This window comes from Anticarsia gemmatalis, chromosome 11 (genome assembly GCF_050436995.1).
Source record: "Anticarsia gemmatalis isolate Benzon Research Colony breed Stoneville strain chromosome 11, ilAntGemm2 primary, whole genome shotgun sequence".
NCBI classification, from domain to species: Eukaryota; Metazoa; Arthropoda; class Insecta; order Lepidoptera; family Erebidae; genus Anticarsia; species Anticarsia gemmatalis.
This window is the reverse complement of record NC_134755.1, coordinates 9662210-9676821: the sequence shown is the minus strand read 5'-3', so window position 1 is coordinate 9676821 and position 14612 is coordinate 9662210. Positions and strand designations below refer to the sequence as shown.

At 33.1% G+C, this 14612-nt stretch overlaps 1 protein-coding gene across 1 annotated transcript; it reads left to right on the top strand.

Moving 5' to 3' along the window:
* The first annotated feature begins 7670 nt into the window (after positions 1-7670).
* Positions 7671-11931, top strand: LOC142976400 (uncharacterized). The gene is made up of 4 exons (XM_076119733.1): positions 7671-7833; positions 10086-10241; positions 10766-10928; positions 11836-11931. The coding sequence occupies exons 1-4, from the start codon at positions 7726-7728 to the stop codon at positions 11889-11891; spliced, it is 483 nt and encodes a 160-aa protein (XP_075975848.1). The 5' UTR covers positions 7671-7725; the 3' UTR covers positions 11892-11931.
* The last annotated feature ends 2681 nt before the right edge of the window (positions 11932-14612 follow it).

Sequence of the window (14612 nt, the reverse complement as noted above, 5' to 3'; positions counted from 1 at the left end):
ACTTTATGTTCAAAGAATATATTTAAAACTGAAAGTGATTCAACCGCATCCCTTCCGACTGATACAAAGCGTTGAGAATATACGAAAATATTTACTTTCAACTTGAAATTCTTCAACTCCGTGACCCTGAACTGTACAGTATCGTGATTAACCCTCCGGGTAATTAATTAAAAACAACGAGCCCGTTTGTTTGTGTAGTTTGTATTCAGAACGCGCTCGAATTAATTACCTTATGCCGTTTCATTGTGTGGGTAATGCTTAGGCGATGTATGTGCTACTATGTTTGTATATCTTGTATATGGTTTGAAGCCTTTTAATTTCGTAAAGGCAGGATGAGTGGGCTGCTTGCGTTATTTTTTATTCATGTTTGGTTGTACTTCAACCAGTTTACTTACTATTTACGGTGATTTTAAATGAAATATTTTATGTCAGACAGATTTGGAAAGAAAGGAATATGATTTCTGAATTTGACTGTCTCAAAAAAACATACAGTCGAATTGAGAACCTCCTACTTTTTTGAAGTCGGTTAATAAAACAGCCTTATTATTGAGGGGTGATGTGGAACTGATACACTATTCATTACTAAAGATTTCAATAGGGGTTACCCGCAGAATTCTCTTATCTACTTTTCAAGGAAAATGTTGGAATCTAAATCTTACATAACATTTACAAAATATTTAATGACGCTTTTAATATCAACATTGGGCTGTTTATTTCATTTGACGATAACATTAGGGAACTAGACTCTGAAATGTTAATACCAACAAGTGTTTAAAGCCCAAGTGATCTATAACAGGTTAAACCACTATTTTACGATACGATATTCCAGTATTTTCCCTCATACTTACATGAACCAAAACACCACACATACTTAAAGGAAATAACATCCCCCTCGAAACAACAATGATTATTTGAGCCGCAACACGTGGCGCTAATCAAACATGGACGTGGTACTTAAGTGGCACTCACGGCTACAATGATCTGCACTTAGACTGCCCACTAATACCTGGACTAACGGGAAAACGTAACAAAACTATTTGTGACAGTCTCCATTAGGGTTTATTAATGCTTGATTTATTGATTAAAATTGACGTTTTGGTAGAAAAATAGATAAGGTTTGATGGCACGTATGATGTTTTGCCACTGATTGATTGTGATTAATTATTAATGACAGGAAATAAGTATCTGCATCTACTAACTGATTGTACATTATGTATGAAAGTATTTATACATAGGTGTAAAACAAACAGTGGTTTTCTTATGACAAATCGAATGTTTAAACTCTACTTATCGCACAATCCCTTTACGCTAAGTTGAGTATAAAATGTTTAAGAAATAATATTGTGTTGCTTAATTCTACACACTAATTAATTTATTTATATCTTAAAGTAAACAATGAGTGCATTGTTTATCATAACATTCAGAGTTTGAATAATACACTCTCTCGACTCTCATGGGAAATTGATTTACCACATCTTGTTAAGGATAGTCACGAGATAGTACTGTTCGCAGATGACACTTCATTATTGTTTAAACTTAAACGACAACAAACCACTCTTGACGACGTGAACATTGCTATCTCAAAGGTGGTACACTGGTTTGATGTTAACAATTTGCTTTTAAACGAGCAAAAAACTAAATGTATAAAATTTGTAACACCTAATGTCAAACCAGTGAAAACAGCAGTAAAGATGAAGGAAGATGTGTTGGACCTTGTGGATAATGCTAAATTTTTAGGCATTACAATAGATTGTAAGTTACAGTGGGGATCTCATATATCACAATTGGCGAATAGACTTAGTTCTGCAGCCTACGCGGTCAGAAAAAATCGTCAACTTACTGACATTGAAACAGCTAGGTTAGTCTACTTCAGTTACTTCCATAGTGTCATGTCTTATGGAATTCTACTCTGGGGTAATGCTGCCGACACCCAAACCATCTTTGTGCTGCAGAAAAGGGCTATTCGTGCAATTTATAATTTAGGAAGTAGACATTCACTAAGGGAAAAATTCCAGGAAATAAATATAATGACAGTGGCAAGTCAATATATTTATGAAAACTTAATTTATGTACATAAAAATATCGCCCTTTTTAAAAAAAAGAGTGACATGCACAATATAAATACACGCAATAAAGACAAATTTGTTATCCCAGTCACTAGGCTCCAAAAAATAAATAAATCCTTCAGAGGTCAGTGTGTGCGATTCTACAATAAAATCCCGAGTGAAATTCAAAATTTAAGTCTCAATAAATTTAAGTTATTAGTTAAAAGTAATTTATGTCGTAAGGGATATTATACTATTAAAGATTATTTAGATGATAACAAAGCTTGGGACTGTGCTGCTTCTACCAAGTCTATTTCAAAATAATGTATTACAATTTGATATTTTGACATTGTTATTAATTATTATGACATTGTTATTAATTTGTTATATTTCATTATTATGACATTGTTATTAATTTGGAAATACTGACATTTAAAAAGAGCAAGCCGTGAGTTTCTTGCCGTTTCTTCTCACGAGCAACAGCTTTTCCGAAACGGTGGTAGATAAAAAAATATTTTGACGATTTCAAATACTTGTTAAAGTTTATGAAATAAAGAATATTTGACTTTGACTTTGACTTTAAAAGAGCACCGAATTCTTTATCGTCATGGAACTTTTATGTTTACCATTCTAAAATATGCATGGTGCAGAGAAACACGTTGTCAGATTACATTGCTATAGATTTATTATAATGTACAACTTTTATACATAAATTATACTACGTGTTAGACCAACTTTGCATTTTGAAGAAAGAAAACTTAAATAAAAGAAAATCATTTCAGATTTAAATGAAGCAAATTATTTCCTCCACCAATTTCTCTACTCATACTAACACAGTGATTTTATTTAACCCATTACTGTCCCATTGCAGGGCAAGGGGATAGGGGATAGGGCAGGGGGAGGGGATCCCAAGCGAGGGGGAGGGATAAAGATTAATCGCCATATTCATAAAAACATATGAAGTTATGATAGGTTTATAATAGTTTTGTTTCTTGAAAAAGAGAAATCATATTAAAGTAGTTTTTTTTTACTAAAATAGGTTTACAGCATTTTTGTGAATAAGGGGGAAATAATATAATTAATTACTATACATAAGTAAGTTTAAATAAAAAAATCCAAAAAGTATTTGTTTGCCCTCCGATGTCAATTTAGGACCCGCCTTAGGGATAGAGATGATAAATATACTAATATTACCTTACTTAGTTCTTAGAAGGAAAGCGCTCCACGTTCCTTAGTATTCGCAGGTATTTCAAATGTAGGAAGAGTGTCTTTGAAGTTAAGTTGTTCTTGGTACAGTTATTTGAGAATAACCTTGAGTTTTATAAACTTTATTGAGATTTATATGAATGCTTAGAATATCTATACTAATATTATAAAGCTGAAGAGTTTGTTTGTTTGTTTGAACGCGCTAATCTCGGGAACTGCTGGTCCGATTTGAAAAGTTCTTTCAGTGTTAGATAGCCCATTTATCGAGGAAGGCTATAGGCTATATATCATCACGCTACGACCAATAGGAGCAGAGTACCAGTGAAAAATGTAACAAAAACGGGGAAAATTATGATTCTCTTATGTGACGCAAGCGAAGTTGCGCGGGTCAGCTAGTTGATTTATAATTTGCTTTTTTTGTGGGAAGTCATATAAGATGTTAAAGATTGGTTTAGGTAAATCATTTACTAATGAAAATGTTAGAAATTTTGTGTTCTCGTATTTTTCTTAGTATTCTGAGGACGTGTATGCTGCTGAGTTCATTTTGTTTCAGAAGAGTGTTTTACAATGGATTCGAAACTAGTTGATTTTTATACATTGATGCAGCTTATTTCTAGGCGATTTAATATGACAGAGTTCAAGCACTAATTGTGTCAACGCGGGCCAGAAATAAAATTAAATCAATACTAAACATTGTAAACTGGAAAGTCTATATTATTAACCTATTTGTTTTGATTTAAGCCCAAAGCACAAAATATATTTAGTTGAAATTTTGCATAGAGATAGTTAAAATCCCCACGTCACTTACATACATTTTTTTCAAAAAATCTGCCCTTAACTTATACGTGAGCCGAGCCGTAGCCTTCTAAAGCAAATAAACTCCCGTATTCAGCACTAAAGCACTACAAACAAAAACAACGATCATCTTCATTATCTATCTAGCACTATTGCGCTTATTCTGGCATACAAGGCTGTTGGCATGCTGCCGAGATAGTCCAACGAGTCGGGTGCATATCAGCACTGCTCGGAGATTTATAAACCCTTTTTAACGTCTGTTCTGCAGTCTGTTTGGCCAAGAGGGAATAAATACTGCTTGAAACCTTTAGGTTGTAGGTAGGAGGAGGTCATTTTTATTCACCGTGTAAGATAAAAGGTATTTTTTGAAATGGATTAATTCGCATATTACTATAAATTGTGATAGTTTAAAAACTATAGATATCTAGTCTATTCAGTAATGCAATGGAAAAGAAATACTTTGAGCAGTGTTTTACTGAAGCTTACCAAAAAGCAAAGTATTTCAGACGCTATAAATAAGAATACAGTTAATTGACAAAAAAAAATCTTGGAAAATACCAAAACAAAACTTAAGGCCTTTCTTACATTAATGGTGAAAACCCATGCCCAGCAGTGGAATAACATAAGATAAAGTATAACTACATATATGTTAGCTCAAAAAATACAAAAACTAAAGACATAGTAGGTCTTGCTATGACATTTTCCTTCGTACAAAATAAAGCCTTAAAGGAAGGCAAAAACAGGATGTCTCAACATATTTATGTTAGGCTTTGAATTCAAACAAAAAGGTATTTCGCAACGCCTAACCGCTTATTACACGGACAATAATGTATGTTATTAATTGTGAACAGAGCTCTTAGGTATAAAACAGACGGATGGGTTAACGATTTGTCGGACGGCAAGATCATTGAAGATATTTTTGGAAATGACACTTCTGAATTCGTACAAAAAACCGGCTACTTGGTTAGCAATCGTATATTTGCTTAAAAAACTGATCAGCTGATATGTAAAAACCAATTTCTTTTAAACCACGTTACTGGTTACGAGTTTCTTTCGAAAAATCTAAAGAGTTAAGCTTAAGATTTAAATGTTATTAGTTAGAAGCAATCCTAAAAACTACTTAATATTCCTGAAAACCTATCTCAAAGTAGTAGTATTGCTACATGACATCTACAAGAATATCTAGAATATTTTCCACCCACGTAAACGACAGCAAGATTGACTTAAAATTGGTAACATGAATGTTCATTCGTTCCGACCGATAGGCGGTCTAGTCGCACATCCGTACTCACCCTTATTTGAAGTCAATCGTAAATCAGTGTGAAATATTGTGGTATACAGTTTATCACGTAATTAAGTCGGGACTGGTTTCACTGTATATCAATGTAAATTGTGTGAAAACGCCCTTTAAATCCTCGGTAAGCCAACAATAAACGTTTAAACGAACGACAATGCAATTAAGGTAATGTAATTGAAACAAGTGATAAATATTTGCGAGCAATTTTTTGTAGGTCATTTCCATATTTAGGTACAAAATTGTGAATATTATTATTCAGCATTTTTTAAACCAAAATGTACAGTGATATGAAAATTGTGTGGGATTAACATTCGCACAAAATTTACAAACTAAGATCAGTTTAGAAAAGCATTCCTACTATAAAAAATCAAACAAACACATTCCTCTAGCAATCGCTATTAACCATCAAAAATATTTTTTTTTTTTTTTTTTTAAGACAACTCCCGCACTAAGAATTGCTCTTGTGTCGCGGGGACTTTTACAAACATACAAACAACGGACACAAAGCACAACCAGACCCGAAACAATTATTTGTGGATCGCACAAATAATTGTCCCATGTGGGAATCGAACCCACGACCTCCCGTTGCAGTGGTATCGGCGTGGCGACCTAAACCACTGCGCCACAGAGGCAGTTATCCAAATTCTATACAAAATTCTATATAATTTTCATTGCCAATCGTATAGACGGCATAAGCAGTATTCAAAACCAAAATTACTTAACAATTTGCTTCAAATTAGTCAGACGCTAAACTTAACCTAACAAGATAATTTTCCAACCATATTTCACAAGTCTTACGAGAGTACCGTCGAAGCTCACGTAAGCATTATTAATTCTCATCGATGCCCTAAAAATGAGTGGCTTGCTTGAGTAAATTCCTGCAGTGGTTCCGCGCGATAAGCCGTTGCTTCCCGAGCTTCCCTCATTTGATTTACCGCCCCTCCCGACAAACAATCTGAGCCCTACTCTTGTGAGAAACACGAATGAGATGAAACTTAGTTTACTTTAAATTGTTTCTGAAGCTATTTTTTTATAAGATCATGTTATATCAGAAGTAACAAGCGTGATCTTATAAAATACCTGTTATACCCGAATATCTAAACATGAGAGTACGAAAGACAAATACGTTTCGCTGTTTATAACGCTAGTCCCATGTAAAAAGGCAAGGATATTGCTATATGACACATGTCACTAAACTCAGGGCTTATATTATGACTATTCCATCAGATCATGACAAGACACTAAAAGCATTTTGCCTAAGACCTGATCAACTATCGTGTTTACTACCAAACACAACACGCGTGGACCAAAAAGATGGATTTTGTAAGCCATTTTCTAGATATTTATTTTATTTCGGAACATAATGTCATTCAATATAATATCGTGGTAACGCAATAGGTAGCGATCACGTTGCCCAAGTACTGTCACTGTACAAGAGTATGAAGCTTCCAAATAATCATACGTTTATTCCGTAATACTAGTAGTTCGCTTGACATAATATACCAGAAAATCAGCAATACAATAGCTGCTCACATTTAATTGACATTTATTCGTTGTACCTACGCCTGACGATCCTGTATACAATACAAAGTAGTATATTATAACAATAATTGCTCTATTCCAAAAGATGTTTCCACAGTATACATTTAGAAAAACAGGTTAATTAGGCCCGATTTTTTTGACTTTACTTATTTTTTTTTTCAAAGAATCTATTTTCATGTTTTTCGCGAATAATGTATTTGTAGAATATTTAATTTATTTATATTAGTATACAAAAAATATTTTTTTTTAAGTTCGTAAAGTCCATTCGTAGTCAAAACAATGTTTGTTCTGAATAATTAACTTCAAACAAAAATGACATGTTCAGCGAAAAAAATTATGAAGTCCGTATTTTAATAACCGGCAGCTTTTTTCATAATATTGGGGTGACTGACCTTGAACACGTGCCTAGTTACGTAACGTTTCTTTTGCAAAATAAACTTTGAATATAAAACTGTGATTCTTCTTAAAGCGACAATTTGTGTGACTGTCGATCAAGAGGTCCTGGGTTGGATACTTGCGTTGAGCAAAGTACTATAGGTATTGTAAGTGAACCTGTAGACAAAAATGGCTCATCCATATTTTTAAACGGAATCAAAATTATTATAAAACAAAGGAATGTTATTGTATTTTGATACATCTCTCTCTACATTTTTAACGGCTGTAAAGTTAATAAAAATGTTTATATAAAACCTCTAATTACAATATCCTTCTTTATTATTATTTTTTCAACCACGTATCATGTGACACTTTTATGACTTGTCATTTTTACTCTTTTATTTTTTGACTTTACACTTTTTTCTTTACATTTTTTTATATTTTTACACATTTTTATATAAAAATATGGAAGAAGAGAGTATATTACTGATTGCTAAGATCCCGGAGGCGAGATCGTGTTGCTTTTGTGTGAATATCCACTGCGGGAAGAAGCTTATAGCTATTTTGGGAATTGTAAGACATCTATCCTAGTTTGATAATTCTGTTTTATCTAGAGCACTATGTCGTTAGCATCGAACAAAAGCGTCGGTTTAGTGCGTCCTTAGGGCTGAAAATCTAGGATGACGGCGTAACTAAATAGTATAAAGTTAAGGCACAACGGGGAGCGTTTTGCAATCTCCTGTCAACTTTAGGGCTATAAAACTTTTGGTTGTTTGCTATTTGTTGCTTTATTTATTGAGCTATTATTATTATCTTATTTTGACTATAACTGCTGAGAAAGAAAACGATAACGTTGTTACCTAGCTAAACTAGAGTATACAGTAGATAGCTTTACAACTGGGCATTGATATCTTTGAGGGACATCACTGACCAAAACGAAGTATGTAGGTTTGACCAAGGCACGCATTTTTTTTCGTAGTCACATGTAGTTGTAGCTTTTCCATACTGTTTAAACTATAGCTCTTCTCAATTAATAATCAGTATATTAAGTACTTTGTTTGACTAATGTCCGGTTTCTGAGACAAATTTAGCGGTAGTATATCTATTCAAACTGTTTTTTCTTTTATGTGAGTTTAAACGGTATTGAATCAACAAACTACCGCTGAATGTACCTCAGAAACCAGGGGTTAGTCAAAACTCTTATAATTCATATTTTTTACGTAAATATTTTACGAAAAACTTTAACCTTTAGTATACAAAGTCAATACATAATTAGCACATGTATTGAATTATTTAAATCCAAAGTTTAATAGCTCTAATTCTAATTATTACCTAATCACCGCTTTTCGCTTACAATTTAGACTAAATGCTTATCCACATGGATAGATCGCCGATCTGATATGCAGTGCGCGTAAAATATTAATTGGATTGTAGCCTGACTAGTTTATACTCGCTCCAGAGTAAATAAATTATAGGTGACCTGATACTGATTTTATGATCGTGTTTGTTCGACTGGCTTGTTTAGGATTTAGTTCATGATTCTGTTGTTAATAATGTTGATTAGAATTTCTATTGTATCCGTAGATTATTTTAGATATTATATTTTTTTACAATTTGGTGTAGGGAAAAGTTTTCGCTCTGAATTATAGGGATAAGATGTTTGTTTTAGGATATGTTTAGTTAATTTGGAGTGTTAATTATAGCTTAAACAATTTTTTTTGCGTGACTTATGATTCTACTAACCGCTATAGCTAAAACATTTTTTTTTGCGTGACCCTTATGATTTTACTAACATTTTCTTGAAGTTTCGGTCACATAGTTGTTAGTACTGAAAAAGTTCTCTCATCGACCAAGGTTCTCAGTTTTGTTCAGTGCTTAAGTCGTATAAAGATAAGACACGAGATGTATGTAACATTATTTCAACAAAATAACTTACTACCTAAATAACATATCAGTTGTGACCTATATGAGAATGTAAAAGAAATAAATTATATAACCCCTTTTTGTCTTTCTAAACTTTACAGTAATTTACGCAACGCTCAAATTATATTCTTCACAAGCATCCACGCTTGTCACTACTAAAAGTTATGACATGAGCAAACTATAAAACTGCACTGATATTTAAGTCTGTAGATTTTTAAAACACACAACTTTTAGTTCTCGAAGTTCAAAAACAATGAACACACGTTCCTGACTTCTCTCATACCGACAAATTGTTTTTAACTTTCTTCAAACATATTTCGGTTTCGAGTGGTTCAAAGGATTTCTATTGAACACGTTGCATTGTTTTCTTTGCTCTCTTTTTATACATACACGAAGTTTTTCTTTATTATTATAAGAATAAGTGAAACTGTAGATGTTTGAAATGTTGCCTTGTTATTTTGACCTCAATTTTTACTGTGGTTTTCTGCAAAGTTCGTTTTATTTTCTACAGTCAGTTTTTTATTGGGTTAGTTGAGAATAGTTGAGATATATTTATGTCCTCGACTTTTTTTGCATGGATATAGGAAAATTAAGTATGATTTAGTTAGTTTTCAGTATATCTATTCATATTTAATCAAAATTTGTTAAACAGTTTAGCCGTGAAGACTCAGACAGACGGTCTGATTTTCGCATTTCCAATAACCGAAGCGCGTCGTGGGCGGGATCCACCCAGGACAAATATTTGTGTGATGATGATTGTTCTGAGCCTGGTTGTAAATTTAGGTGTATAAATATGTAATTAGAGAATATAAGTATGTTTATCAGTTATTTTGTTTCGATAGTACAAGCTCTGCTTAGTTTATTTTTTTTTTTACTAACTAAATGTATCTTTTTTGTTTCAGTTATGTGCGTTCACATGTGCGAATATATTATTAACGAAAGACAGAAAGTACTTATCACCGTCGACGATACTGCTCATAGTGTTATTATCTATATTTATAATAGTTACAGTCTTGTTTGTGGTCACGTCTGTACTGTTGTTACTGGCGGCTTTGGATGTGAGTATATTGATTTTATTTTATTTTTATTACATTAGGTGATTCTAAAGAAATAACACATTGAAACCCTTAAAAGTCATACTATATATTGGTGAGAACCGCATGAGAATTGGTTTAGTAGCTTTTGAGTTGATGGCGAACGGACAGACAGACACAGTGTGTCACTTTGTTTTAGAATACGAGTGTGTTGTTGTATTTTAGCGGTAAAAAGAATACCACTGCTTATTAAACTGTTGACTATCAATAAGAAACACATTATATTAATCCTGTTTAATCATTTATACGATAAAACCTTGCCTGCCTAAAATTTGCGTTTATTGAGGGCATGCTAAGTCCCCAACCCGCATTTGGCCAGCTAGGCCAAAAATATGCGTTCATTTAGGGCATGCAAAGTCCCCAACCCGCATTTGGCCAAAATATGATTAGTATTGCGTAGTATATCCTAAAGAACACCGTAACCTTCTTTCGTAATCTGACTTTGCATTTGACTTATATTCATTCCTTATATCTCTTCTTTATTACAGGAGAATCCAGACCTAATGTCGTACTACATATACCTTAGTCTAGTATACCTGTGTATACAGCTAGTGTTGTCTATAGCAATACCGCTGGCTCTCATCGTAGAGGGAAGGTACCCCGTCACGATAGCGTTGATGTGGATGGTCATAGTACTGATTGTTGGGCTCGGTAAGGCGTTTTAAATTGACTTTGATCTATTGGTAGATGAATTTTAGTAGTTAAGAATGTGAGAAGTAGTTTCATATGCTATTTTGAAAAGGACGTATCTCATACAATAAGATATACTATATGTGCCTTTTTTAAAATTGAATTTGAATTGTAAGTGAACCACATGCGTTCTATGATAATGAGAAATTATATATTATAGATAGAACACATTGGTTTGTGTTATTTTTGAATTTGTATCTTAGATGTATTGTTTCTATTTCGTATATATATATCTCTAAAACTACGCATGTTGTATGCAAAAGAAAATATACGTTCAAGAAAGACAAATTTTCGGCTCGATCCATACATTGTATTACACGAAATATTTAATTTTCCCATTACCGAACTCAATTTTCTACCAAGATTCATATTTTTTGTGAACTTCATTACAAAAACGTCTGATTTATAAGCAAAGTATTACTTTATTCTCAAGGAAGTCTGTTAATAAAACAGGAACATAATAATAGTCATTGTTTATTCTAAAAGAACCTTGAGTTGTTTCTTTCTAACAAAATTCAGAGCGTTTTTATGTTAATTTACCAAGTTTTTTTAACGTGGAAAGTTTTCAAATTGTACGAGACTTACGGGTCGCGCCAAAGCAGTAATAATAATTCTTATATTCAGCTGCAGATATCCAAATTTTGAAACCATCTGAGTAATACTCGATTCTACGAAATCTTACCTTTTAAAATACATTTTACTATTAAAATGCAAGACTTAAATATAATTTCCATCGGTCTTAATACAACCCCTTTTGATCTCAATCTAAAAATGGCTGATCAAAGAGTATTTTAATTAAAAATGTAATCCCCTTTATTGGGTTATAATTTTAATGGCATCATAAAATGTTTTAATGGCTTTTTTGCAGGGTGGACACACTTCATCTCCGTGGTCAGCACTTATAAAAACAGTCTTCTCTCGTAAACGATGGTAAATTAATAAACAACATCGTTTATTTTCTGAATGTTTTGCTTTTTATTTCTGTACGTAATGTTTGGTTAATGGCCGCTATAACTCGTGCGGTAAAAGTTTGCCGATGGTTTTATGATGTCTCGCGCTCTGCAGTGGTGCAAAACGGGCAAGTGTGAGCTACAGGCTAGTTTAATTGAACCGGCAAACGTTTCGTGCACTGGATTCCTTTAATGATTTGATAAGTTTGGTAGTATTTCAATTTCTTCCATTTTGGGGTTGAATACTGGATCAAAATACATATAATACTTTAGGATTGAAATTTGCACCATTAAGTTAGTTTACCAATGGTTTAATTGGAATTGAAACCTCTTACTTATACTGTGAAAATCTTACTATAATTGTAAACCTAAAGTTACACAGTATACCAATTTTGACCAAAAAAAATATTTATCCACTAGCCAAAAAGCTTCCGTGTATTTTACGATAAAAATGCCCGATAACATAACGGTTGGCCACAAACTCAACACTGTCCTTTATAATCACTTAACAAGGCGCTATATACTTACATCTCATACATGTTGTGATAAGATATCGGAGAGGCGTCGGATTCCGCCCTGACAGATACCTTCGTCAAGTGTTTATTGGCCTGAGCTGAGATACGAGCTACCGATGCCCCAAAGTGAAAAAAAGCCTGTATTTGCTTAGGATTTTAGTACCCTTTAGATATATTTTTTGATGAACTGTAGTAGATGTGTCAAAGTGTTACTTGAAGGTTTTGTCAGTGATATAGGTGAAGCATATCGCTATGATAATGAGGTTTTTATGTACTATTTAGGTTTTCTTTTTTTGTAACAGTAGCTGTTTCTATGAATATAGTTAGCTGCTTTCAAAATTAAGTACTAAGTGCAATTTCCATTAAAAATGTGAAAAATAAAATCTTTAAATTACAAGCAATATTCTAGTGCTTTTAAAGATCTGTTAAGTAGTAGTTGTAATTATTCAATGATTTTTAATTTTCAAGTCGTAATAGGAGTTAATATTCCTCGTTTGGAAGGAGACTCTTGCCCAGCAGTGGGACAGTAATAGGTCAAAAAAATAGAAGTAATGTAATCATAACATATAGCTTAGCGATGTTAATGTCATTTAGAATGTGAGCAACGCCCAAAACTATCATCATTTTGAATAGAACAATATGGAGTAGTAAGACAAAAATAAAAATGGCTACTATAACTCCTTGCAAACAAACATCAAAACTATGTTAGTCTTTCTCAGCTCTTACTGCACTCAAATCTTTCTGCAGTCAAATATACAAAGTTCCATCTCATAGAGTTGGAAACAAAAATATGTCACTGTCATCTACTAAAACAAAATCTTGTACCACACGTTAAACCAAAGTCCACTAGCGTGTGTGGATTTTCAAGAATCTCGCGGGAGTTAGCCTCGGGCTTATTACTCTACTGATTAAGGGTGACTTTCCACCAGAGATGTGCTATACAGCTATGCTGCGATGTAATAGCTAAGCTGTGAAATAACCGTTTCTACCAATACTAAGCTATGTAGCGGTGCAAGTAAGATGTGCAATGAAGAGGAGGTCCGCGAGGAAGGCTGGAGCTATGCCATGTATTGATAGAAGGGAAGCGGCGACGGTGGCGCGGTGCGTCACCCAAAGCAGGTATTCATAGCATTTTCATTTAAAAAAAACTTGTCTTAGCTGAATTCGGTTTCACCAGCTATATCTTATATTTTTATATAAAAATGAATAGCCAAATGTGTTGCAAAGTGTTAAACTCAAAACCGGCGGAACCGATTTCACTAGATTTTTTTTATAATATTTCTTAAAGGATGTTTCTTACAGAAAGAGAATAGAAAAATATATATAAAATTAAAGAATTAATTAAGGCGGTAAACTATTAGACGGTACAAAGTTCGCCGGATCAGCTAGTGCAACAATAAATATGATTGGTGGATATCAAACGCATCCATAGCAACGTAGCATAGCGCATCTCTGTTGGACATCCACCCTTATATTCCACTGATTAAAGAGGAACTGTGTTACAGCGAGAGTGTATGGTAAACACTAGGTATTTTATTTTGCTCTTTATCTAGTTAAATGTAACGAGAATGGGATATGTTTTAGAGACGTGTTGGATTGTACTGGATTTTGAGACTGGTTGTAAAAGAATTTGTGGTGTTTGCGAATAGTGAATGGATAGTAATATTTTTGGACTGTGTTTTCGTCTTTATGAGATTCTTTATGATATTGTTTCTGCGTTGCTTATTAGGTACGTTGCGTTGATAATTGGTAGAATGATATGATTAAAAAAAAAGTATTAATAACATATATAAGTTTGGTTTGAGTTATTTGTATGATATACATTATTATTTTAGTGGCTACAATTATGTTCAATCGCTTTAATACTTTTATTGCGCTGTAAAGTTGTAGTCGTCAATTATTGGATTGTTACATACAGCTATTATAATTTTCATTGAAATTGCTACATAAAAATACTAAAGACTTCAATATTAATATTTACTTACTCGTAAATTGATTACCAATACACCAAAAGCTCAAGGAGATAAAAACCTAAGAACGAATTTAAAAAATCTACGATTTCAAATACTGAACTACTTTTTCAGTTATCGTAAGGACCTCTCAATAATATTAACTCGAGTACCTCTCTACAATCGAATCATATTGAAGCACTTTAATTCAATTTGCCAATAAGTTTTTTT